The sequence below is a fragment of the Natator depressus genome, chromosome 1 (genome assembly GCF_965152275.1).
Source record: "Natator depressus isolate rNatDep1 chromosome 1, rNatDep2.hap1, whole genome shotgun sequence".
Lineage (NCBI taxonomy): Eukaryota > Metazoa > Chordata > Testudines > Cheloniidae > Natator > Natator depressus.
Genome location: NC_134234.1, coordinates 266,013,834 through 266,039,631, shown reverse-complemented (window position 1 = coordinate 266,039,631; position 25,798 = coordinate 266,013,834). Strand labels below are relative to the sequence as shown.

At 38.5% G+C, this 25,798-nt stretch overlaps 1 protein-coding gene across 8 annotated transcripts in view; it reads left to right on the top strand.

Annotated features, from left to right (window-relative positions):
* VEZT (vezatin, adherens junctions transmembrane protein) overlaps nt 1-25,798 on the top strand; it is an 86,593-nt gene that overhangs the window by 35,377 nt on the left and 25,418 nt on the right. For 5 of the 8 annotated variants that reach the window (XR_012637576.1, XM_074941882.1, XM_074941886.1 and 2 more), the window contains 4 exons: nt 5,496-5,585; nt 8,139-8,314; nt 10,354-10,629; nt 16,312-16,461. Coding sequence is in view for 7 of the 8 variants with exons in the window: in XM_074941882.1 (XP_074797983.1) it covers nt 5,496-5,585; nt 8,139-8,314; nt 10,354-10,629; nt 16,312-16,461 (692 nt within the window). In the remaining variant the exon portion in view is untranslated. The remainder of the gene's footprint in view (nt 1-5,495; nt 5,586-8,138; nt 8,315-10,353; nt 10,630-16,311; nt 16,462-25,798) is intronic. The other 3 variants (XM_074941888.1, XM_074941887.1, XM_074941883.1) reach the window with 2 other exon arrangements.

Below are 25,798 nucleotides of genomic sequence, written 5' to 3'. Positions count from 1 at the left end.
TTGTCTCTCTGATGCCAGATAGTCTATTTCTGTCCTTTAATTTCTGCTTCTCCTTCCCATTTCAGTGTCATCTCTGAAGGGAACTGACTTCTTGTTAGTGTGTGGTGAGGGGAAGATTGGTCTTATGGTTATGACACTGGACTGCTACTTGAGAGCTGGGTTCAATTCCCAGCACTGCCCATAACTTCTCTGTGACTTGGGCAAATCATTTAATTTCTCTGTGCCTCAGTTTCCCGTTTTTAAAATGGGATTAATACTTCCTTGTTCTCACCCTTTATCTGTCTAGTGTATATAGATTGTAAGCCCTTGGGAGCAGGGACTACGTTGCCTAGCTCACTTGGGCCCTGGTCTTGGTTGAGTGCTACTTTAATGCAAATATATACTCGCATGAGGAATGGAAAGACATGGTAATTGATGCTCACTGTGTATATCTGCAGAAGGAACACCAATGCACTTGTTCTTTTCCATCCTGTTCCAAAGAGTAACCTTGACTTGCAAGTACCATAAAAGCAAGTCTCTACATGGCTTTCAAATGAAAAACATTAAATGCAATTCATTGCTGCCAAAAACCTAGATGAACAACTGAGGACATAATGGTGTTCCCAGCTTTTTGAACCTGGGTTGGTGGACAACTGTGAGGTCCCAAATGACTCCTCCAAAACACCCAGGCATGAGAAATAGTGTTTTTTTCCCCAAGAGCTGGATTCTTCCTCCAAGAGGCTACAGGATCTCTTCCAGCGTCATCTGGTTCTGGTCTCCTCCCTATGGCTATGTGTCCTGCTAGATGTAGGAATCTAACTGCCTGGAAAAGGAGAGAATTATGCTCCTGGGGCATGGGAGGACAACAAAAATGCTAATTTTTCTGTAGGCTGCCACCTGAGTGATTGATGAAGGAAAGACTATTATCCGAAAATCCAAGTTAACCTAAGTTACGTTGACGTACAGCCACTGCAGTAATTGAATCGGTTTTACACATCCACACTGAGCTCTTTGTGTCGGTGGTGCATGTCCTCACCAGGAGTGCTTGCACTGATTTAACTGTCATTATGGGATAGTTTCTGAAAGGCAGCAGCAGTTGATGTTAGCAATGTAGTGTCTACACTGACACTATGTCGACCTAACTACATCGACTTAAGCGCTACACCTCTTGCAGAGGTGATGTTATTAATTTGGTGTATTGGGCTTACAGAGTTAGGTCAGCGAAAGCTGTCTTACATCAAACTAACTCTGTAATGTAGACCAGGCCTTTGTTAGAATAAGGGTTCCTAGGCCCAGTTTCCTGGCTTACTTCCATTTGGGTAGTTACATTTGGCTTTCATCTTCTTTAAATTTCCTCCATACTTTAAACTGTGTAGGATATTTTTCTCCACTTCCTATCCTAAACTATTGTGTGTGTTTCCGAGTGCTATTAAATAATTGGTGCATCACCCCCAGATGTGATTATATTTTAATATTAGGTAAAAGTAACCTCTCCCTAGTTTCACTTTGTGAAATGTGTTGGGATAAAAGTGCTGTATAAATGCAAGATACTATAAATGCCATCTTAAGTTCATCCCATACTAAAAGGAAACAGTAAATATTTTAGTTATTTGGATTTAAATGAATGCACATAAAAGCATGACTATCCCAAGCTATAGGTGCCTTTGCCATAAATTAAAATATAGGGGATACATATTTTACTATATGTTTCACAAAGAGCCCATGTAACTTATTTTTGTTCTAAAGTAGCAAGGAGAATACTCAAGAGTCATCAAAGGAAACATGACCTGACTTGTGTGTTGATGAAGACTGTTTTACTCGTCAGGAACACTTCCAGTGGGAATAAAGACTATAAAACATCATTCCAAGATATCTGAATAATTTAATGTGTTACCGCACGCCACTGGTTCACAGCCCAAAACAGTGGGTTGTCTTGTTTTGCATCTTCAAGCTTTGGCCTGTCTGTCTTGCACTTACGCAAGCTCAGATTTTTCTTTAAAATCAAAATGAGGAATATGAACCAAAAGATAATTTATACAGCAAGCCAAGCTGGTTTAGTCTGTAACTCAACAGATTACATTAGCTGGTAACAGTGCTTTATTTCTGACTTTAATGGTCATTAATTAAAACTGTCCTTGGTATTGATTTAAATATGTGCAATCAAGAGCTGAAGACTCAGGAAGATGAAAGTAGTTTAAAAAGTTTATTGTCCTTAAAACAAAACTTGATCTTGAAATAATAAATGTTTCTATACTGTACTTTCAATACACTGGGAGCAGAGGTTCTAGTCTAAATTAAGTATCCATCTGACCAGTCAAATGTAGTTCAAGGGCCATTGTTTACACTCCACCCATTGCTTCTACTCATTACCAAGAGGGCATTTTGCTTTACTTTGCATTGCTTCATGACTAGGGAGCTCTTTAAAATGCAATTCTTGTAGCGCTATAGTTTGTGACACACTTCTTGTTGTTTTCAGTGGTATTTCTAAATGGACAGTCTACTGCCATTGCCTCTCTGCAGCCTCAGAATGTTCTGTAGGTAAAGAGAGTTTTAGCTTGTCACCAGCTTTCCCTTCTCCTACTGTCATAGGCAACAGGAACTCCAAGCTGTAATAATAGAAATTAGAGCTGGAACAAACCTATTAGCTTATTATGACTGCATCCCCTGGCTAATGCAGGATTGCTCTGTCCAGTACATGTCTAGCATGTTGCCTGTTCTAGTTTTCAGTACCTTAAATGACAGTATTTTGAATGCTTCCCTTGGACTTTTTCATAGTCTAATTAGATAGGTCCCCTTGTTGGGATAGGATGATAACTGTACAGCCAGAAGAACTGTCATTGTGATATCTGATGTGTTGGTCCATTATATCATCCTAACCTCACTAATACTTCCTCAGATATGGCTCTATAGCTCCAATTGGGCATAGAAACAGATTTCATATATACATGGAAGCATCATTTGGGTTACTCTGTTGGACCCAATTATCACAGTTCTGGGGTAACTGCACCTGTGATCCCTTTATGACTTCCTTGAGGGCGTCTAGCTGTCACCTTGCTTGGGGTGAGGTGTTCCTCTTCCTCCAGACTGTGTATTTAGCCTGCAATTCGTCGTGCTCTTCACTGTAATCATATTAGCAATCTGAGGGCTTGTCTACACTTAAAAGGCTGCCGCGGCACAGCTGCACCTCTTCACTGAAGATGCTACCTACGCCAATAGAAGGACTTCTCCTGTTGGCATAGTGCTCCACCTCCTTGAGAAACAGTAGCTTATGTCGAGTTTCTTCCGTCAACATTGCGCTGGCTACACCAGGAGCTAGGTCAGTATAACTGCATCACTTGGGGTGTGACAACATAAGTTGTTAGTGTAGACAAGCCTGAGGTTACTTCAGGACTTATGGTCCTGTTATCTACCAAGGACGATGACAGGGTTAACCAGTGACCAACCCATCTTCTTAAAGCAAAGTATTTCTTTAGAACAAAAGCAGTACAGAGAAAACATATCTTGAAAGTGATAAACAACATATATGCATGCCTGTCTTACCAGTTGTCACCCATTTTCCACTTGGAGAGCATAGCAGGTTTCAAAGTCCTTCCAACCCTTGCAGTAGGGTTTTGTCCTCTAGGTTAAATTATGCCAGTTCTTGGGTTGAGTGAGGGTGAACCCCCCCTTCAGTAGCAGGCTCTCCATTTTATTCACTTCTTTGTTTTTTGTCTTCTGGGCCTCTTAAGTCCTGCCAAAACCAGTCTATGCAATCTCTCCCAGGGCGTGGTACTTTTGCAGACTTGTTTACTTGTCTAGAGGTTTGCAACAATTACCCCCTAGTGCTGTTAGTTCCTGCTAGTTCATTTATGCTTAGTGACTGGCTTAACCCCCACAGTTACTGCCTTGCTTGTCTTGCTTCAAGAATCTCTTCATCTGCAGCAGGCTACAATACAAAGTGAGAGGGGAAACTGAGTCACATTAATTCTTTCAAAAAATAAATCAGAAGTTTTCCACTTCTCAAGCAATGAGTTGGTTTTATTATTTAAAAAAACAAATGTCCCATGTAACTGAATGGCTCTGGATAATGTTAATTGGATAGCTAAAGCTTTTCATCTCTGGGTTGCCACATCAAGTCAATGTCACACTGCCTTTCAGAACAAATGTTAAATCTATGTGCTTGGCTATCTTCCCTCTACCTATTAGACTACACTCCCATCCCCATATTAGTAACAACTCAGGAATTCTGATCCCCAAAATCATTCTACTGCTTTCTACTACTTGTTCTGTAACTCACTGGCGAAGTTTGTGTTGCTTTCCTCTCTAGTGGCTGCTCCACATATAGGACATAGGCATTTCTGTAGCTCGTGTGGTCCATGTGAAGGTCCACAGCTCACAATCCTGCTGCCAACCCATGTGGTGGCTCTTTTTGTTGTACATGATGGAATTTGTTTTTACCAGTTTTCTTGTTTAAGAAATGAATGATTGAATTCACACCGTGAGAAAATACCCTTACCATGTTTTACATTTTAAAAAATCCATTCTTATCTATGATTTACGATGCAATATGCAACTAAACACAGTTTCCACATTTCAGTCATTTGTGACACAATTTGATTGATCGCTTGTATTGCATATTAGCAGGTTGAAGGTTCAGAGGTGTAGTCATGAAATTCATGTAATGCATAGAAATATTTTTAAAACTACCTTCTACTAGCTCTACAAAGAGATGTGGAAGGCAGATATACGGTATGTGTTTATAAGCATCTCACTCCATTTTAAATAATTGCAGGTTCAGGCAAGACCTGGTTTCTTTGTTGGGTCATATTTTAAAGAAATACTTGTTGATTATTGGCCTGGATTAGTAGTTATTTCAAATCCATGAGGACAGAGTCTGTCCCTAATTAGAGGTCTACAACTCACAATTGAAGCTAAAAGCCCAGTTTTAAGTTACGTGTGATGTAGCGTGGAGATAAGAGTATATGATGCTTAGTGCTAATCTGACATGGAGCTTCTGGAACAGTTACTGCAATTGTCATCACTGGGCCTCAGCACCTTCAATATCTGGGTCCACTCGGCCAGCCTCAATCCCTGTCTTCCAGTCGTGACACCTACATAGGTAAAGACAGCTCCTCATTCTCAGTCCTTTTTTTACATTTGGGTTCCTTAGACCATTTAATCCTGCTTGGTTCTTTTTCTGTCCTCAAGGAGAGAGGGGTTCTTTCATGCTCAGGCAGCAACTACAACCCTCAGACCAATAGGCTAATCCTAATTACACTTGCTTTAACAATGTAGCATTGATAGCACCTTGGAATGAAGGGGTTAATGAAAGCTTTATTTCACCTTCTATGCTGGCAAAATTTTCAAGTCACCAGAAACAGGTATTCCCTTAGCATACTCTGAAGTTGGACCAGATGGAGTAAGTGAAAACTAAGTCTCAGGTACTTGGAATTTGATTTATCAAGAGAAACTGAAGCAGGAGTAAATGAATTATTGTTTCTTTTATATTTGTAATTTCAATTTTTTGTTCCTTTTAGCAAGGCATCCTGTCAAAACTAGCTGAGCTCTTTAAAAGCTCATTTCCTTTTTCACCATGTAAGAAAAAAGATGACCTACTCTACCGATTGGTAAGTAATTACTTTTTTATTTCCTTCCCCATCCCCTGAGTCTTCCTGTCTCTTACACCTCTCCTTGATCTATATTTTGCCTCATTCAGTGCTAGTCAGCAAGACTTAACAATGGGGAATTGACATATTCTTCAGAATTCATCAGTTATTGGGGAACAGTGCAAAGCTCACTGTGTACAACATGAAGGGTTTGGAAATGCAGCATAAAGGTTTTTAAATGTAGATAAGGTAATTTTACCTTAGGAAAGCTTGACAAAAAGTGAAGATGTTATTTAAAACGAAGGAGACTGAGTATAGTGTCCTACCTTCTTGATCCAATTCAGCTGTAGAGAAAGTTCAGGACAAAATACCATACCATGTATGTATTGCTTTCTAACAATTCAGATCTGGTTTTAAGTGCAAAGCCACTTGCTTACATCAGAAATTATGCTCCTGATCATTTACATGAATGAGCCTTCAAATTTGTCACTTGGTTTGCAAGCATCTCTTCCATGATGGAAGCTGGAAAAACACATAGGGCTTAAATCACCCCCGGGCCAGAGCTGAACATGGCATAGAGATTGGGGGGCTGAGTTAAAGGTGGCTTCATGCCACCTTTGCATCTTCCCTTTTCTGGGGCATACCTCAGCCACCAGCACAGGTTATAGCATCATGAGGTTGGACATAACTTGTGGCCAGTTGCCTGTGGCCCCCTAGGTTTGACTGCATCTGATAGATTGTAACAGCACCCGGGCACACCTGGTGGGCCCTGTGCACCATGGGTTCCTGCTGGAAGCAGATGCATAGGTGGCTGTCTACCAGCCCAGGATGCCCACAGCATTGAAGGAATTACCTGTGGGCCAGATCCACTGGCATTGTGGTCCTTTGAATAAGCCAGTAAAACTGGCATAAAGGAGCCAAGATGCAGGGATGGATTGGGTCCACATTTCCTTTCACTCAGAGACTTGGCACCTGACCTCTCCAGATATAGCAGGATGAACACAGGACAGTTCTTTTATGCCTTCTGTTTTCACTGAAATATGCCGAAATTACATAAGAACGCTGTCCTTAAATACAGCCTTAAAAATAATTGGGAGAGGCGAATGTCCCCATCCCTCCTGGAGTCCTCAGAGATCTGCCAGTTCCAATCCCAACCCCTCATAATCGCCACTTCCTCAGCCTAGGAGGTCAAGATTTCCTTTACAGCCTGGCAACACTGCTCTGGAACTGCCCAGGAGGCAAAGAAAGGGACTCTTCTCCTGCCCCCACATAAGCTGAGTATGCTACCTCCACAGCCATCCTAGCCCTGTTATCCTGGAAACCAAGAAACTGAGGTAGTTAGCCAACCCTGCAAGATGATGCAAAGCAGTACCTGTAGGATACTGAACAGACTCAAGAGAAGTGTTCTTGAATTCACTTCAGCACGTAGTCTGCTCTGTGGCTTCCTGCATCAAGTCTTCTCCAATAAAAACTGAATGCAGGAGGGTATAAGATAATACTGAGTATCATTAATTTATTGTTATTTTATTTTCAAGAATTAGGGCCTTCAAATAGCTATTTTCCTACTGTCTTCATGGTAGATTACTCCACTGAGTCAATGAGAAATACTTATCTTGGCTTTAATAGTACCAGTTGGATTAAAACTAAAAAGATTTTGGCAATGAAGTGACAAACTCCTTGAGGTCTGTTAACAGCTTCTGGCTGCAGAAGAGAAGTATTTTCCCTTTTTACACTTACATCTTGCTTTAGACCACATGCTGATGGTAAATTTTCATTGTGGTGTGTTTGAACACTCTCTTAATTGAGAAACTTTTGGTGTTTTAGAGTTACAGTTTGCTTCAGTATCTGATTTAAGACTTCAGAGAGCTACTATAGCCGTAGAGATTTTTTTCTTTAAACGTTCTAGTTGAAGAAGGGGAAGTGCAAATGTTTGTGATGGCATTAAAATGATTGGTACCACCCAAAGTTCCTATTAGGTTTGGTAAGTCAAAGGTCCACAGGATCCCATGGTGTTTCATTTGTGGAGTCACAGGTTCCTTTGGAAAAGTCTTGTGGCTCTCTCCTGGAGAATCCCACTGCAGATGGGGATTCTAATTCCAGCCAACTGACCTTTCCTTTGTCAACTGGTCCACAGCCAATTTTTGTAACTGACTGATTTGCAATGTCTCTATCTTAACATCTTTCTGTTTGCTAATGACAGATGCTACAGAAAAAAGCTAGATTCATTTGAACACAACAGACTTTTCAGATTGCAGTTTGACTTCCATTCTTCTGGTAAATTCTAGTGTCTACACGCATTCCTGTGGAAATACATTCATACAACCTGTAGCATGTTTCCAATTCAGCCACATTGTCCTCATTTAGGACCAGGTCGTGAGTTCAATGCAAGCATCTTTAAAGATGAGATGGCAGAAGAAGTTTTAGAATGAAACACATTTAAGAGAGGTGGTATAGCCAATTGTAGCATGTCTAAAGTGCTGGAGTCTTCAGAACTATAAACAATAAAGTTCTATTATTTTTTAACAACTGAATCTCTACTCATGCTTTCTTTTTCTTTCACTCATTCACGTTAAGGATGTTGGGTTTCGACTGGACTCTCTCTATACCATCCTGCAACAGGAAGTTCTGCTACATGAGGATGTGGAGCTGATTGAGCTACTCGACCCCAGTATCCTGTCTGCAGGGCAGTCCAAGCAACAGAAAAATGGACACCTTCCAACGCTATGCTCCCTAGCAACTCCTAATATTTGGTACTGTCCAGAAAACGCCTATGCCTGTGACTATTTAGATACACTGATGGGGAAACTATCAGCATGCTCTTTGCATAAGAGACTTTACAAAAAAGTTTGTCCTTTCTCCTCTAAAATCTTTGATTTAGATTATTTGACTCCCCTTTGGTCTTCCAGGCCCAGATTTTTTAACTTCCTGGGCACATTTGAAAGCCCATTTTCCCCTTAGACTTTAGAGGAGTGTGTGGATTGAAGGCTGGTGAATAGTTACATGTAGTCCTTTATATTACATTTTATGTTTTAATTTATGGGATAGGCTCCCCAGAACACATGATGGGCACTATGGATGTTTTGACGTATTTTATTAAATAAAGAGGTTGGTTAGTTCTTCAGCTTCTAAAGTGATGTTCTGATGGCTTTGGTACATGTCTAGTATAGGCACACTAACCTGGAGACTGGATTTTCCACTTCTGAGTTGAAAAGTCTGCAGTATTAATTTACTTTTTTTGGTATTTTTAAACAATTTGTTGGAGCCGCTAGCATTCCTGTTTTGGTTTTCTTCAGGCCAAACTTTTATCTTTATTTGAAATTTAAAAAGATACATTTGTATTCCACTTCTAATGTGTCTCAAAAATGAAATGACAGAGGCAGGTCTGGAGAATTTGCTGCCTAATGGTAACAGTGGTGAGGAGAACTAGGAGATGTGAAATGTATGAAAAGTTTCATAGACTGCATCATACTACTGAGTTCATTACATTTGCATAGCATTCATGCTGCTAGTGATGTAGTCATCCGTGAGAAGTAAACAGGGCAGCAGGAAGTCTATTAGATATAGCAGGGAAGTTACAGAAGTATAATGAATTTCACACTGGTGTACAGGTCTTGTTTATAAAAGTTGCCTGTCCTTTAAGCCTATGACTGTCCTCTTAAAATTAATTTCCTATCCAGAATGTTTGTACACTCTGCACAATGCTTTCTTTAACCCTGGGCCTCTTCTAAAATCAGTAAATAGTGTGAAAGAATTATGTACTATACTACATTAAAATTGGTCGTCTTATTGTGGATCTCTGTATTCACATCTTTCTGGGTTTGCCTTCCAAGTTTCCTGGAAGCCCAGACAGCATATTTTGTTTCAGAAATACCTGAAGTGTTTTGAAACGTTAAATTGGCATTCCCCAATTGAAATATTGCAGAATTCCAGTTGGGCAAAAATTTTCAAGTTTTTTGGATTTTTGTCATGATTCAAGACAATTTTTTCCAAAAACTAAAAAAAAATAAAAATTGATGAACTGGAAGTCTGTTTCCCAGTCAGCTCTAATAAATAGGTATGAAGTTATTTGAAGCTTGAAAAGCTTCAAGCTTTGCAGAATTATAGATTAAATACAAAGGCCCACATTCTGTTTTCTAGTAGACCAATTTTTCTGTCAAAACTTTCAAAAGAAAAATGGCAATTTTGCAAAAGAAAAATCTGCTTTTGAACATAGCTGAAATGAGACTTTAGCTTCTATCGTTCCAGGTAATTTGAAAAGGTTCTCAGGGCTGCCTAAAAAGATTTCCACAGCCAGCTTTTTAAAGGCTTGTTAGAACTTTGTAGTATGTTATGTCCAGGTTAAATGAGTCAGAATCTGGAAAAATAAAACCGTCATTACTTAGAACGTTTGCTTACCTAAAAGAACTATGCCCTTTACCACTGTCCTCTTGAACCTGGAAGTGAAGACCGTACATTTCCCATCCACCCTTGCTTTTAATGCTGAGCAATCACATTTTTTTTAAGTCCTATGTTTTAAAGATTGACCTTTCAAATTGATGCATTATTTTTCCACTGGCTGTTTTAAACCAAGAAAATATATCGTAGCTCTATGGACTAATTCCATACATAAAAACACCTAAATCTTCCGTTTAGTGATCTTGTTGCTGTTTATTGCTCTCTTAAAAGCCTACATAAAAGTCCATGTAATTAAGTGTAAACAACATTGTAGTTGAGATCTCATGACTTTCCTCAGTTGATTAATCTTAGGAATCGGTGGCAGATGAAACTTTGTGTATTCCTTTGTTTGCAGGGATGTGTCTCTGCTGCTTGCCTTTGTCAGTGCATTGATTATACTTCCTTCATGGTGGAATGGATCATTCTGGCTGGTGTGGGGACTAGTTCTGTTTGTCTATGTGATCACACGAGCTCTAGGCACATGGAGGATAGCCAAGCTGCAAATGTCCCTGAGAAAATACAGACTCCAGCTTGAAGAGACAGTGGCAAATAGCCGCGCTTTTACTAATCTTGTGAGAAAAGCTCTGCGACTCATTCAGGAGACTGAAGTCATTTCCAGAGGATTTACCCTGTGAGTCTTTATTTTATTTCTTTTTATATATGGATTCATTCAAGCCAATTAAGTATTAAAATTCTATAATGTTATCTCCAATGACAGGTGGAATCTGTTGGAAAACATTATACATTTTAATTTTTTTATTAAGATTGACATTTCTACAGACAAACTTGTGTAACTACCATGATAATTACATTGCAGGTGTTCAAAGTCTGACAGCTCTGTTTAAAAGTGTGCACTATAAAGATTTTCAAAGGCACAACAGCTCTATTATTTGGGCACCGTACTGTCCTTTGTACCTTTTGAAAATCTCCTACACTACTGACAACATAAACAAGTAATTATTTATGGGGAGGAGTGGGAGAGACAAAGGGGCTCTAAGCCCCTTTAATGAGCAGTTCTTGAAGGGTCATGTAGTATTTTAAAATTATATTTCACTATTTTGATGAAAGTATTTAGCATTTTAGATTACCAAAAAATGTTTTCTAACATTATCTTGCCTGCAAGTAATCAGTAGTATTTTATAACGAAAGATTATGTGAAAAGATATTTCCTTCTGTATGGTATGCAATAATAATTTTGTTTTCATCACATTACTTATAATCAAAGAAATGCTATGAAAGGTCATAGTTTGAAAATATTTTTTTCACATCTGTTGCCCCTCAGACACTTAGAACTCAGAACTCTTTGCCAACAGAATTTGTCTTTTCCTACTTATGGGATTTGATATTCTGATCCTAGTTATTTGGTGTCTGCAGTTGAATTGGCTCTTGTGTGTTTTCTTCCTGGTTTGGATGAATGAACATTGTGACATACTGAACACGTGTACTGATCTTGAAGCCAACATGCTTGCACCTGTGCATTGTCCTTCCCTTCTATTGTTTTAAGTCAATGTAATTTCTAGCAACACATTGTGCTTATAGAACTTTGGGTGGAAGAAGGAGGAAAATGCAAAAAATAGTCCAGTCATCTTTTTAAGATCAATAAAATACCTCTTTTTCTCTGCTTTGATTTATGGGATCTGTATAAATTTCTGACTTGAATGCCCTAATATGCACAGAGAACTTTGTTCTGTATTTGTAGACATTATGCTATTCCTGCCAGTTAAACTGTGTTGTGTTTGAGCACATGATGCTACATTGATGGCTGAAACTGCACCCTACCTAGTTTGAATTAATTTCCTAACTTTAGATGACGAGATGCCTACATTATGTTTTGCCAAGGACATATTTTATTATCTTTTTGGAGCGTTTAAGCATGTCCTAAGTCAGCCTAGATATGTTTTCATTGAGCCAGAATACAATTAACCAATATTCAGTCTTATCTTCACAAAAAAGAATCGCAAAAATAATTTACTATTAAGACTTGTCCAGATTGAGAAAAACATCTAATTTTTTTTCTTCTAATTTTAACAAATCTGTGGTCTGATTGCTCTTTAATTACATATCTAAAAGTTAGTTGTTTAAAACAATAGATGAGCTTCAAGTTGACTCCTGATCTTATGTCCCCTTTTCTTTAAATCTTAGCCCTGGTCTACACTGGCGGGGCGGTTGACCGAAGATATGCAACTTCAGCTACGTGAATAGCGTAGCTGAAGTTGGCGTATCTTAGGTCGACTTACCTGGCCATGAGGACGTCGGCGAGTTGACCACTGCCACTCCCCCGTTGACTTCACTTCCGCCTCTCGCAAGCAGGAGTTCTGGAGTCGATGGGGAGCGCGTTCGGGGATCGACTTATTGCGTCTAGATGAGACGCGATAAATCGATCCCCAATTGGCGGGTAATGAAGACCTGCCCTTAGTAACCTTTAAGAGAGGATTTCTTTGGGTGTGCATGGGATGGGGGTGTGACCCGGGGTGCGTAGGGTAGCCCTCATTGAAAATGCCAAGGTCTGGGCAGGCTGCAAAAAGGAGAACAGATACTCTCAAAACTGGTGGTTAACACTGAAGTTAGATTCACCAACCAGTCACAAGCTGTGCTCCTAGTCCCCCACATTGGTTATCAAGAAGCTAAAAAAGAAATCTCAAAGTCCCCTTTATTGCATTCCAGTTCTCTGGCTCCCAATCAGCACATAGGTCCAGTACAGTGAGAAGTTGTTTAAAAACTCTGCTAACTGTACAAAATGTTCTTTTGACCCCAAAGGGACAGCCACATTATCAGGTCAGTATTAGCTTGGATCTTACCCAAAATATCATGCTGCCAATCAATCCTTTAGTATCTAAAACTAAAGATTTATTAGAAAGAAAAAAGAAAGAACAGGAAGAGAGTTGTTAAATGGTAAAACAATCAGATAATACATAAGACTTCAAAGTCCATATATCAGGTTCTTAACAGTATTGGTGAGTTTGCTGGCTTGAAAGTCCCTCTGGAACACATCCACAGCTCGGATTGGTCATTGTCCTTTGTTCAGAGCTTTGTTTGTAGAAAAGTTGCTCCAGAAATAAGAAGCAGGATTGAAGACAAAATTGAGATGATGCAGCTGTCCTTTATACCTTTTGCCATGGGGCTTGTACTTCCTTTGTCCCAAACACAAACTTCACAGCACATGGCATGGAAAAGCCTTAGAGTTCTCTGTCCACAGGCATTCCCCTACATGTCTTGCTGACTCATAAGGTGTAGTCCCTGCCTTCTCTCAATGGGTTCAGTGTACAGCTGATGTCCATTGAGGGGCCATCAAGCAGGCTTAGTACCAATGCCATTCTGTCTGGGGGGTAACCCAGAAATACAGCATAAGTTTTGAAATACAGATATGCCATACGTATCTATAACTCACAATACAAAAGCAATACAAACATATAAACAAGATTATGATACTTGGCAAATCATAACATTTTCACAGATACCTTACATGGCATATCTGGCATGACTCCTTGCAATTTTTTAATAAAGTGTCTTCCCAATTCCATGCTGTATCACAGGGAGTTTGAAGGTAACTGAGGCAGTACACTCAATACATGGATCTCTGAAGTAATGGTCCAATATGGACCAAGTCTATGACCTTTATTTTTTTTTAATCCTTAACTAATTCTAGAGTGTTTTCCTCAGCAGGCCTATACATATAATATGCTCTAGAGGAACAGTCAGAAAATTATTTACTTAAGTTAGCACTCTGTATGGTGGTTGTTGCCCCCGATTTTGCTTTGAGCTGTAGTGTAGTTTCCTGCTAATAGACCTTAAGAGAAAAAGCTTAATATGTCTTCTAGCAGTAATGTAGTAAAGTAGCTTTAATGTTCGCTAAAGGGAGTCAAGTGACACTGAATATCGTTACAGTAAGTTAAGGGATGTCTTTCTGTGCCATTTTACAGCTCTGAGGCTTAGGAACTTTGCCATTGATGTCAACTGGGTCAGGAACTCACCCTATAAGATGATAGGGATGCTACTGTAGCAATATGTCCCAGTAAGTGCTAAGAACAAAATTTTGGTCATTTGTTCATTGTCTCAGCAACATGAAAGCTCCTGTTGGATCTGTTTTATTCTGTAAAAACATCATCCCACCTTGAATTCCTCCCATCCAACCTGCTGGAGCTCCTTCACCTTAAGTACTTCAAATGCAACTGGTTATCCTCCATCAGACAGCAGGATGTCTTTAGAGAGAAACATGGACAATGCCCTAAATTCTCTTTGCAATTAGGTGTAGGTGTAGTCATTACCTTTCAAAACAAGATTTTGTTTTTGTTTGTTTTGAAAGGTACTGACTAAGCTAATGAGTTCCAATCAAGTAGTCCTGCCTAGGGTCACTGCTTGGAATTCCTACTAGCTATTGAAAATGCTTCCATTTCCCTGCCCCTTGTAAAATGCAAATTGTAAAAATACATAGTGAAATTCCACTCTTTGGTAGAATGAGGACTATTTATTTGGTTGGCACTTCAGTAATGAGCTTTCCCAAATATTATTATTGCTCTTGCTTGATTCCAATTTGAAATATCCAAGCATGTATTGATGCACACAGCATCTTTATAGAACTACTCATGTGTAGTAACTGATTTTATCAATATGCGGCAGTATGAGCCTATGACACACAAACCCTATTTCAACCTTAGTTAATATCTAGCTTGAGACAGAGAGCTTTAAATTGCAGTATCTTATAATTGAGATAGATTTTGGTGTTGTAGAGAAAAGGAAGTTCATCCTCAACACTTTTTCCTCTTGCCTTTCACTGCTGCTACACAGCATGGTCTGGTAACATTTAACAGAGATCCTGGGATGACGTATCTCTGGTATGTTCAGAAACATAGCAAATGATGCTGGTTTGATGTTTCTCAGGAAAAAAGAAAGGAAGAATTCAGTCCTATACATTTGTACAAACTGCTGAGATGAACATCTGACATGGAAACAAATGTTACAAATCACAAAACCCTGATTTGTCAAGGCGTTGGTTGTACAGAGGTGCATGGGTGATGAGTGGATGTCTTGTACTAGAGCTGCAAGTGCTTACAATCTTGCTGTGGAGAAAACATTGGTAGCTGTCTGCCTTTTTTCTTAAATTACTCCTTAGCTTCTCCAGACACACTTCTTACAACCCATTGAAGTGTATGGTTTAAAAGACTGAAATGAGAGTTCACCTGTGAACGTTAGCAATTGCGTTCAAATAGCCATAGAAATTTTAAGAGCGAATCTGTAACAGATGTTAATTTTAAGGTTCCAGTGAAAACACAGAACTGGACAAACATATTAATTTTGCTTTTGTAAAATTGCAAGCTAGTGCAGTTTGTTTTGCTTCTTTTATAATGAAAAATGTTTTACATACAAGATTTTATTTGATCATGTTTAAGTATTACTCTTGTATGTTAATATGGTATGACTTTTTATAGCTAGTGTGTACAATGTTATTTTAATAAATACCTTTCACATTATTAAGTATACTGTACACTAACAGAAGACTAGTCTGTACTAAATATTTTGGTTTTTGCAACTTAACATGCAAATATTTAAAATTCACACAGGTGCACTTCAGTTTATTTACAGAATAGATAATTTTTTATAATGGCACTTTCTTACAGCGCTTCTGCAGTTTGTTCCCACAAGCAAATAACACAGTGACACACTGATATGCATATATATATATATATAATATGTTGAGATCAATGTGTATTTAAAAATGTTAGTATATGTACGTGCATTTCAGAATCTTTGCTTCATTTTGTATTTCTAGCTGTAACAGTGCCACAAGAATTTCTGCAGTCTGTAGTTTTTATGGTAAATTGTCCTTCCACTCAAACTGGATAACATTCCTTATGCTGATTGTGGGGAGGGGAATATAGATTAATCTAAATGGATAGCGGAGCACTGCCGATCTGCAAAATCATGTGTAAGAGCTAAGGAATTAGTTCCATGTAGAGAGGTATGCGTTAAATATATGTATTTTTAAAACTTACAGTGGACTTCTGTTCAGGTCAGAGTTCATTAGCCTTACAGTGTCTCTGATCCTGTACAATTGAGGTCCATAGGAATATTGCCATTGACTCCAATGGGAGCAGGATCAGGACCTTTACTGAGTTGTTAATCTTTTTTGATTTAAATTTTTTAATGAAATGTATCACTCATGCGGTAAAACTTTGTTGCTTTAATTATATGTATTGACCCATTATAAAAAAGGATTGTCTTTTGTAAATAAGGGATATGAAAGTGAAATTGATGTATTGTCTTTTTTAAATTCTTTAGGACATCTGTACAGTTGTATCACATTTTACTTTTCAAGTTTGCTTGACAGGGTCAGTGCTGCTTGCCCATTTAATAAAGCTGGACAGCATCCTAGTCAGCATCTCATTGGTCTTCGGAAAGCTGTTTATCGATCTGTCAGAGCCAACTTTCGAGCTTCAAGACTAGCTACTCTGTACATGCTGAAAAAATATCCTTTTTGTAAAAACCCACAAATGCAGATACTTACGAATGAATTACCTATCCATATAGATGGGACGCTTAATTGTCCTAATGAACAGAGCTGGCACCAGTAGAAACTTGTGGTATCTAGTTAAATATATGTAAGAAGGAAGGGAAAGAGCTGCAAAGTGTCTTTTTTTTGAGTTATGCTTGAGACTGCACATTCTTAAAATATTTCACATTTTTGTCATTGTGCAATCTAAGATAAGAGTCCTCTACAATGATTTGCAAACATGTGCCTTTTGTGTGAATATTGATATGTGTGATTCAGTCCTTTCCCTTTCATTATTGCTCTTACCCAGCTTTATTTCCCTTCTTCCAAAATAACTTTTGTCTCAACTACCTGCCCTCTCATTTTGTGTCTCCATTGCCATATCTAGTCTCCAGATTAAAGGGTAAGTGATTTCCTATTTCATGAAAGCTGAATGGCACTGATGCAACATAGGTTAGTCAAGAGGCACACTGAACAGTGAAGATTTTCTACTTCCAAAATCAAATGCGGCACTTCTCACAACCAATTCAAACTCTGTTTGCCAAAGCGTGAACCCATATTCCATTGAAAAAATAGCAGTAGGGTTACTTGATGGCTGTGCTATATCTGTGCCACAGTTGGGGAAAATATCAGAAATGCCAATGTATTGCATTCAGATATATTTGATTATATTTCTACCTCCCCAGAAAAATCCCAAGCTTGGAAACAAATGTGCATGGTAACACTGTGAGAATCTGTCATTACCAATTATTATATTTTCCTGGAATATGTGGTTTGGTTAATATTGATAGCACTCCTGCATATGTGTGTGTGTTTGTGTAACAGGTGTCGGGATACTCCAGTTCAAAGGAAATAAGTGTTTGTTCATGGATCATTTATCTAGGGATGCGAATCCTGCTTTTGTGCTCAAGACATCACTGATTCATATCCTGAGATAGCCCTGGAGAGTAGATTTATTTTCTGTATATGGGAAGGGAAATGTAACCAGTCGTATCCGGAGTGACTGAAACAATTTTATAAAAGTAACTTCAAACTCTGGATTGGATATAACCAAGAATAACTTTAGGGAGTGGGGAAGAGAGCTGAAAATGGGAACAATATATGTGGTCTTCTCAGAGATCCTTCTGTACCAGAGTGTAAAAAAAGTATGCTCAGTATTAGATACTAACTGGTGTAAAGATCAATGGGGTGGGAGAGAGGGTTACCTTCTACAGAACTGTTTTGGTTTGGATTAGACTGGATCCACTTCAGCAGAAGGGTTGCCATCCTCTTAGCTTCAAAACTGGCAAAGGTGGTTAAGTAAGCTTTATATTAGGAAATGAAGAAGAAGGAGATCTTTTGTTTAACTCAGAAGATTTGGCATTTACTTTTGCCTTACTTTGTATGGTTTTAAGATGGAGTTTGTCCGGTAACAGAAGATGAATAGATGGCACAGCCATGGAAATCATTAGCGAAAAGCTGGAAAAAATAAGTGGGTTTTGAGGAAGGATTTGAAGGCGGTGTGTGGGGATGCTTGACACACAGGATAAGGGATATTCTGGGCCAAGGGAGCAGCGTGGGAAAAGCACAAAGTTAGAGTGCAGGGAGCACAGACAGCATGTAGGTCATAGGAGTTGAGATTTAGGAGCAGTTGGATCTGTGCAATGTATGAAAAGTGAGAATAAGAGGGTTGAATTTTAGCGGGGGAGTTAACACCCACCAGGATAATTTAAAGAAGCCTGAGGATTGCCCCAAGTTACTCTGGCTTGCAATGGACCCTACTGGCTGTTGTGTCATCCGGGGATTGCTTGAATGTAGCGCATTCCAACCACAGCCTTCCCTGCCCTTTTCACTCCTCCAGTATTGGGGAGTACATAGAGCTGTCTTCATCAGCCAAGGGTTTCCTCTTATTACGGGATTTTCAGCTGCTTACTTAAGACAGCTTTAAGGGGCCTTTTGTGCCACCAGAGTGGCCCACAGCAGAGAAAGGAAAGATTTAGAGGAGCTTGACTGTGTATAATTAGGGAATGATGTGATGAAATTTAGGAAAGGAATTTCCGCTGAATATCAGGAAAAGTTGAAATCCAGATTTTCGCTGCTACAAAGAACAAAAGTGGGGTTTTAAAAAAAATTTCCTACAGAAAATCAGACTGTGCATTACACTGTAGTGCCTATAGGCTGTCCGAGTATGATTTAATCCGTATTTAAAGGTGTTTATTGTGAGCACTATGAAAGACAGGAACGTAGTAGTACTATTGATGCAATATTTACACCACTTATAGCAATCTAATGTTGTTTTTCTTAGAAAAACATGCTTAACATTTGGCATAAAGTTTCAAAAGATCATTGAAATGAAATTTAGTTTTTCTGTTTTTCTCAAATGTCCTCAGAAGAAACTGCTAACTCTACTTGAATAAACTTTTTTTTATTGCACTGGATGTACTACTTCTGCATTTTGTTGCCAGATCAAGAGTATATCTCTGTGTCAAAGCAGGGGAAAAACTGAATCCATTTTGTTCAGTACAGCATTCTGAAATTTTAATGTGTGAGAAATGCCTCTGGTTTTAAAAGAAAGTGAAACTCGGCACTCCAGCTAATATAGTTAAGCTAAAAGTTTAATTCCATTTTATTTGGTGATTGGTCCTCCTACTGGATTCTCTACCTGTGAGTCCTCTTTATCTTTGAAGGAGGACACTTTATCTTGATAACAGTGTGAATATAATAAATAAAACTTACTGTCTCATAGAGTTAATGATAGTACGTTGAAATGCTGTCAACTAACTGCCTGCAGTACTGAAGGAGTGACTCATTTTATTAGTGATAAAATTTAAAAGAGGGAGCAGATCCTCACGTGGTGTAAATATTCACAGCTTCATTCATTTTAATTACATGTCCACTTACAGTTGCTGAGGTTCTGGCCCATAAAAGAGATAAAATCTGCATTGATGTAACACTGACAATTTTGACCGCGTGTGTCAGGAAATATAAAATTTAGAGTTCTTTCAGTAACCTTGGCTTACTCACATTGCTCACTGAGATGTTGTATTTTTGACTACTAATGTTGTTATGTTGACACATATATACTTGATATATTTGATTCATATCTATGATCAGATATATGTGCATAATTTGCATTCATTTCAGTAAGAGTGGCCATATCTGAATACAAATTTGTCATGGTATATATGCAGCGTGGCTGCTTTAAATTGTAGGCACTCTATTTTCATATAAATAAAAAGTAGAGAACAGTTCTCAAACAGAAATATTATAGAAGAGGCATGGCTGAAAGGAGTGTTTCAGAGGAGCTCAACTAACAACATGACTGATAGATTTTTTTTTTTTTTGGTGGCTATTTGAAAAGTGTGAATGAATCCTGGGGCGATAGATGAGTAGACAAAGAGCAGCGATTTGCATAAAGGTGAATAATTAAATATATCCCACACCTATGTAGTTTATCTCATGGCTGTCACCTTCTCAGACGTTTCTGGTATGTATTATTAAATGTGCACCCCCCCACCCCCCAAATGTTATGCAAATTCGGGTCTCTTGGAGGCCCCCCCCCCCCCCAAAAAGCACGTTATGGGGACCAGAAACAGATCTGGCTGTGACGGACCAAACAGCATATTATAGACACTTGTCTTATTTGTATCCTAATGTTATTGCAGTCTTTGTGATAGGATTAAATTCCTTTGGATGTTCCTGTGACGCCCATATGATGATATTACAGGGTGTTAAAAAAAAGTTAATACATAGCTTTGCTCATAGCAGCACAGATTGTGTACACCTGCTCCTGTGTCATTATTCAGTCAGATTAGACTGGAGATTTAGCAACATATACCTAAGGCTAACATGTCAAAGCTTACAACTCCCTTCATTAACATTGTATTTATTAGTGCAAATAAATTAATCTCTAAATGATTAAAATTTGCTGTGGCATAAAATATAACTGTGTTAAGCAGTGTTAAATATTAATTTATAATGTAAGAAGAATTATTGCTTATGTGAAGCTTTGATATTGGATTTGATGGACCAGTAACTTTTTCTGAGATGGAAAATCTTCCACCCATATTCTGTACTTATTATGTTAAATGTCAGTCTTGCATTGTGGGAACAATGTATAACGGCATCCTGTCACGTCTTTCTTTTTCAAAGCTGAGTCATTCATAACAAAGGGTACACTACTTCCACAAGGGTACTTTCTCAATAATAGAAGCAAATACCTGCATGTGGAGAAGGTTTCTCTTTACTCAGATAAAGGGATTTCTCCCTCGCTCGACATCTATAAGGATTGCATCTGCACCATTGAAGTCAGTGGGATTTTCCACTTATTTCAGTGAATGCAGGATTAAGATTGGATGGGTGACATTTTATGACCTCTGTTACGCAGGAGGTCAAACTACACAGTTGTAAATGGTCCTTCTTGCCTTAAAATTCTTTGGGCCATATCTTCAGCTGATGTAAATGAGTGTAGTGCTACTGAGTTCAGTGGAGCTGTACCAGTTTACACCCTCCACAGAGCTGGCCATGTGAATCTCTGAAACTTTCATTTTACTATAAATGGGAGAAATCCTTCTCTTGTGACAAAATGCAAACAATTCAGTAGCAAAAGAGAAGGTGTTGTCTAGCTGCTAAGTGCAAGACATCTGGCTTTTTATTTCTAACTTTGTCATAAACTTGCTGTATGACTGTGGAGCAAGTCTCTTAATGTCTTTTTACTTCAGTTTTACCTGTAAAAGTGTGGTAACATTTACCTATCTGACATGGATGTTGTGAAGTTTAATTCCTGAACGTTTGTAAGGTTGTTTAACATTCTGGGATGCTAAGTGCTACCAAAGTGCAGGTTTTGTTCGCTATTTGTTACCATATTATTAACTGTCTACTGTTGGCAAATACACTTCTGTACAAGTCTATCAGTGGGGCAGATGTCTAGGTTACATACAGACTGACATTGCCAGCAGTGCCATGTGTGCAATGTGGTGAGTTAACTGCTGTCAGTGAGAGATTCTGGTATTTGGGGCCTTTTAGACCCAATCTGACCCCAAGCTGCTGCTGCATACCCCGCTTTCATTTTATTTTAGCCCCTAGTACTTTTGCATCCTATGCGTATCATTTCTGAGCTTGAAAGCTCAGCCGGTCGTGACATTAAGGAAATAACATTTTAACGGAATAGGCTCTTACCACAACATATGTAAACACAAGTGTGTTATATATTTCTCAGCTGTGTTGAGTTCAGGGAGACTTAAACTTTTGCTCTATTATGCCTATTACTACTACTTTATGAAAATCTAGTTATTGCATCAAGAAACACTGAAAAAACACAGTGCAGGTTTGTTTAACTCTTTAAATAAAAATGAAGGAAATGGTAGGTTAAATGTTGGAAAATGCACCCATTTGGTGATGAGTTACTGTCTGTGTTAAGACAGGATTTTTTCTGTGCAATAGCTATTCTACTAACTCAAACATGGTCATGGCATCTTGAAAATTCTTTGTTTAATATTGTATACATAGTATAATTTGGTCCATTTGTACAAAAATAGGCACGTTTACTATTGTACAGAACACCTCGAATAAGTAAATGCTTAGTGCATAGTTTTACTGCATTTTTTTTTAACTAATTGCTAAAAGTATCCGATACAGAAGTTAAGGGATATGGACAATTGGATAAAAAGCCCCAAACAAAAGTATCTTCTGCAACATGCTGAGCGCCTCCTGTAAGGCGGAACATGGAGCATGCTCAACTCGGAGAAAAGTCAGTGAGCAATACCCTACTTCAGTGGAGTTGTTGATGCAAGGCAGGTGCAGTGGGAGGTGAAGTTGTTCAGTCTTGCAACATTTTCACCAATTTGCATTTATGAAGTGCATTAGTTCCTTTCATGAAAATTGCTTTTTAAGTGCCGAGTATTCATATTTATATACTGTTATGTGTCAGCATTAGTGAGAATGGTGCTTTATAGGCAAATAAGATGAAGTTGCTGCCCTGAAGATTAGCTGACTAATCTGCACTATATATTAGAAATTTTGTACTGTGTTTTGCTTTAACAAGATACTTTGCCTTCTCTTGCTCCCAAATTGTTAATGAAATAAGGTAAATAGATTAATGAAATAAAAATGTTGTACAAATACATGGAAAAGTGTAAACACGCATGGCTACCTAGTTTAGCTACTGAATTTTGACTTTGATAGGAATCAATAGCTGATACTTTCCCTTGAAACAAACACATTTATATAAGTATGTTCAAGAAGTATATTCATTATTGGTAATTGAGATTTTTATCAAAAATTTCCTCATATTTGGGGTTTTTTTTTTAATCCCTAGCTACAGATGGTTTGTGATTAGGTGAGACTCTCAGCTTTCATTTAATAAAAAAATATAAGTGTCTGTCCCTCGTGGTTGTGGTGAAAAAGCTTGAAAATGTTACCCAGTTGTACCCTTAACATTCAAAAACTGGAAGACCAATAAAAGAAAACTACCAAATTTTATTATTTTCTTAAAATCTCATGACTTTTAAGCAAATCTCATTATTTTTGAGGAGGGGGTGACTCATGATTTTTGAATGCTAAGGGATTGGCAGTATTGTAAAATTGTGTATGGTTTAGGGATAATAAATTATGCATTTCCAGGTTAAGTGAAAGATCATTTTTATTTAGCAACTTTTGTTTAAAAATCTCATGTCTCCTTAAAATGGGTACAGAAGTGGAAGTTGAACATTGTTTAAATAAAACTTCTCTAGTGTATTTTCTTTGCTCCCACACACATCTGTGTATAAGAGTTTTTTTAAGGGATTGATGTGCATTCAATCAGCATGCCCTGAAGAATAAGTCATATTAGTCGGCAAAGTATGATTACAGATCCCCGCAAGAGTTCAGTTATCTTATGGTATCCATACCATGGGATTGTTTCCTGACTCTTTCTAGGATTGCTTCCAGTCTTTTTATGTTGAAACATAATTTAAAGTAAAATACCGTGGTCTCTGGAGTGTTCTAGTCATTCCTAGAATTTTTCAACTGTAAAGTGTATAGTTAAAGTTCATTTCATTTTAGAATAATTTAAAGTCACCATTACGGTGCTTCATCTTGATCTTATCAAATTAGCATTAACATTCCTGCAATCTAGTGGATCTGTTTAATATCTCAGTGGGATTCTAAACAACCTTCTTTTAAAAATAAATTTAGATTCATTTGTATTAGAAGACACTGATGCTTTTGTAATTATACCCTGTTTTCTTGCCTTAGTTGTATAAAGATAACTGTAAATTTCAGCTCTGAAAACTACTGTAGAGTAGTGAACATTGAACTAATGTTCAATTCTGTGTACAACCCTACTGTTATATATATTGTCTCCTGCAATGTTTTTCTTTAAAATGAGTCAGAATCCACTCTTGCTCCCAGCCTGCCGTTATTAATCCTATGCAGAGTACAAAACTGCATATGAATTAAAAATGAAATATATTGGGATCACATTACTAAACCTGCATTATAAGATGTTCATGCTGCTAGAGAACGTTTGCTGCAGAGAGAGATTAAAAGGAACTTCAGTGAAACTTTCAAATGTTCAATCTTAAAGATTGTGGCCTGATTTTTTTCCGTCTCAGGAAAGGGTAGGCATGGTCATCCCAGTACTCCACCTCCTGACTATCCTCCTGGGTTAATTTAAAACATTGGATCCTGCTAACACCTACATGTTTACATGAGTCAGTAACTGATTGTAACATATTACATTCGTGGGTAACTGGCATTACAGGCTTTTCTTTGCCCTATTACTGGGATGTCTGAAGAGCAGTAATTAGGCTTTTGTCTAATTTAGGTTACTGAAAAAGTTTAAATGAAGTTCTGCCTATTTGGAGGAGCACACTCAATGCTTCTTTCTTATGGGCCACCAAAACTTCATTACAGGCACTGCTTTTTCTGCTCAAGTGGTAAAATTCTTTTCTGAAGCAGATATTAGTCTTTTAATCCTGTGAGAATTAAACAGGTGGAAAATCATTTGAGTCTGGGAGTGAAAGGGTGGAACTTGTAATTAACTATCCCAGAAAACAGTTGAGCCAGCTGGGCAGGAGACCAGTGCCTTATATGATCCCAGGGGAAGGGAGCATTGCGTTTGCAAACCCAAATAAAAATAGAAATTAAAGAAACGTGGTTTGAATTAAATCTTTTTTTCCCCTTAGGACTTTATAAAAGAAACATTTTCGGAGTTCTGCAGGATAAAGGTTTCTGTAGATGTATGATATCAATTCAGTATTTGCAGTTGAAACTTTTCTATTTTGTGACCAGATAGCCTAAATGCTAAAAAATCATGAGTCATCCCTCCACCCACCCACAAAATATATATATATAGTGTGACAGGGCAAGGCCAGATGGCTATAGAAAAGTAGTGGGAGATAGATATATTAGCTCCAGGCTAAACAAATCCCTGGTACCAGGATAAGTGAAATGGCAGCTGCTCCAGGTCAATTAAGACACCTGGGGCCATTTAAGAACTTTCCCGAAGGCAGGGAGAAGGCTAGGTTGATTAGGACACCTGAAGCCAATCAGGGGCAGGCTGAAACTAGTTAAAAGTCTCCCAGTCAGTCAGGTGGGCGCGCATGTCAGGAGCTGTGGGAGGAAGTTGCGCTGTTGGAGAGACTGAGTAGTACACACCATATCAGGCACAAGGAAGGAGGCCCTGAGGAAAGGGTGAAGTAGAGCTTGAGGAAGTGAGGACTGCTGTGGGGGAAGTAGCCCAGGGAATTGTACATGTCATGTTTCTAAAAGGTCAGCTACCATAGCTGATACTATTAGGGTCCCTGGGCTGGAGCCCGGAGTAGAGGGTGGGCCTGGGCTCCCCCCTCTTTGCCCCCTGTTTAATCACTGAGACTGGGAGACAAAAGGGACTGTGTAAGGAAGGATAGCTTCTCCTCAACTCCCTAGCTGGCTTATGATGAAAATGGCTCAGTAGACTGTGACCCTTGTCTCTAGAGAGAGACGGATTACGTGGAGGATCACAGTGAGCCTCTGAGGGTAGCGAAATCCGCCAGGAAACACGGGACCCACAGAGGCAAGGGCAGAGCTTTGTCACTATATATATATATGACAAAGCTCTGTCCTTATATAGGCTTAAAATCATGAGGGTTTGGGGTTTTGTTTTGTTTTTTAAAAGAACATGGTATCTTTTTGTTTGCTGTTTAGGTTGGGGGCGTTTAGCTTACATCCACTTTGCATTTTTCAAGCATTTCTCCACATCCAAAAGCTAGAAAACATTTTGCTGTTGTGTTTTGTTGGAAGCTGAGATTCTCATGCAATCTCAACTCCAGCAGCTGAGGCTATAAGTAAAATACCAGATATCGCAAAAGTTGGT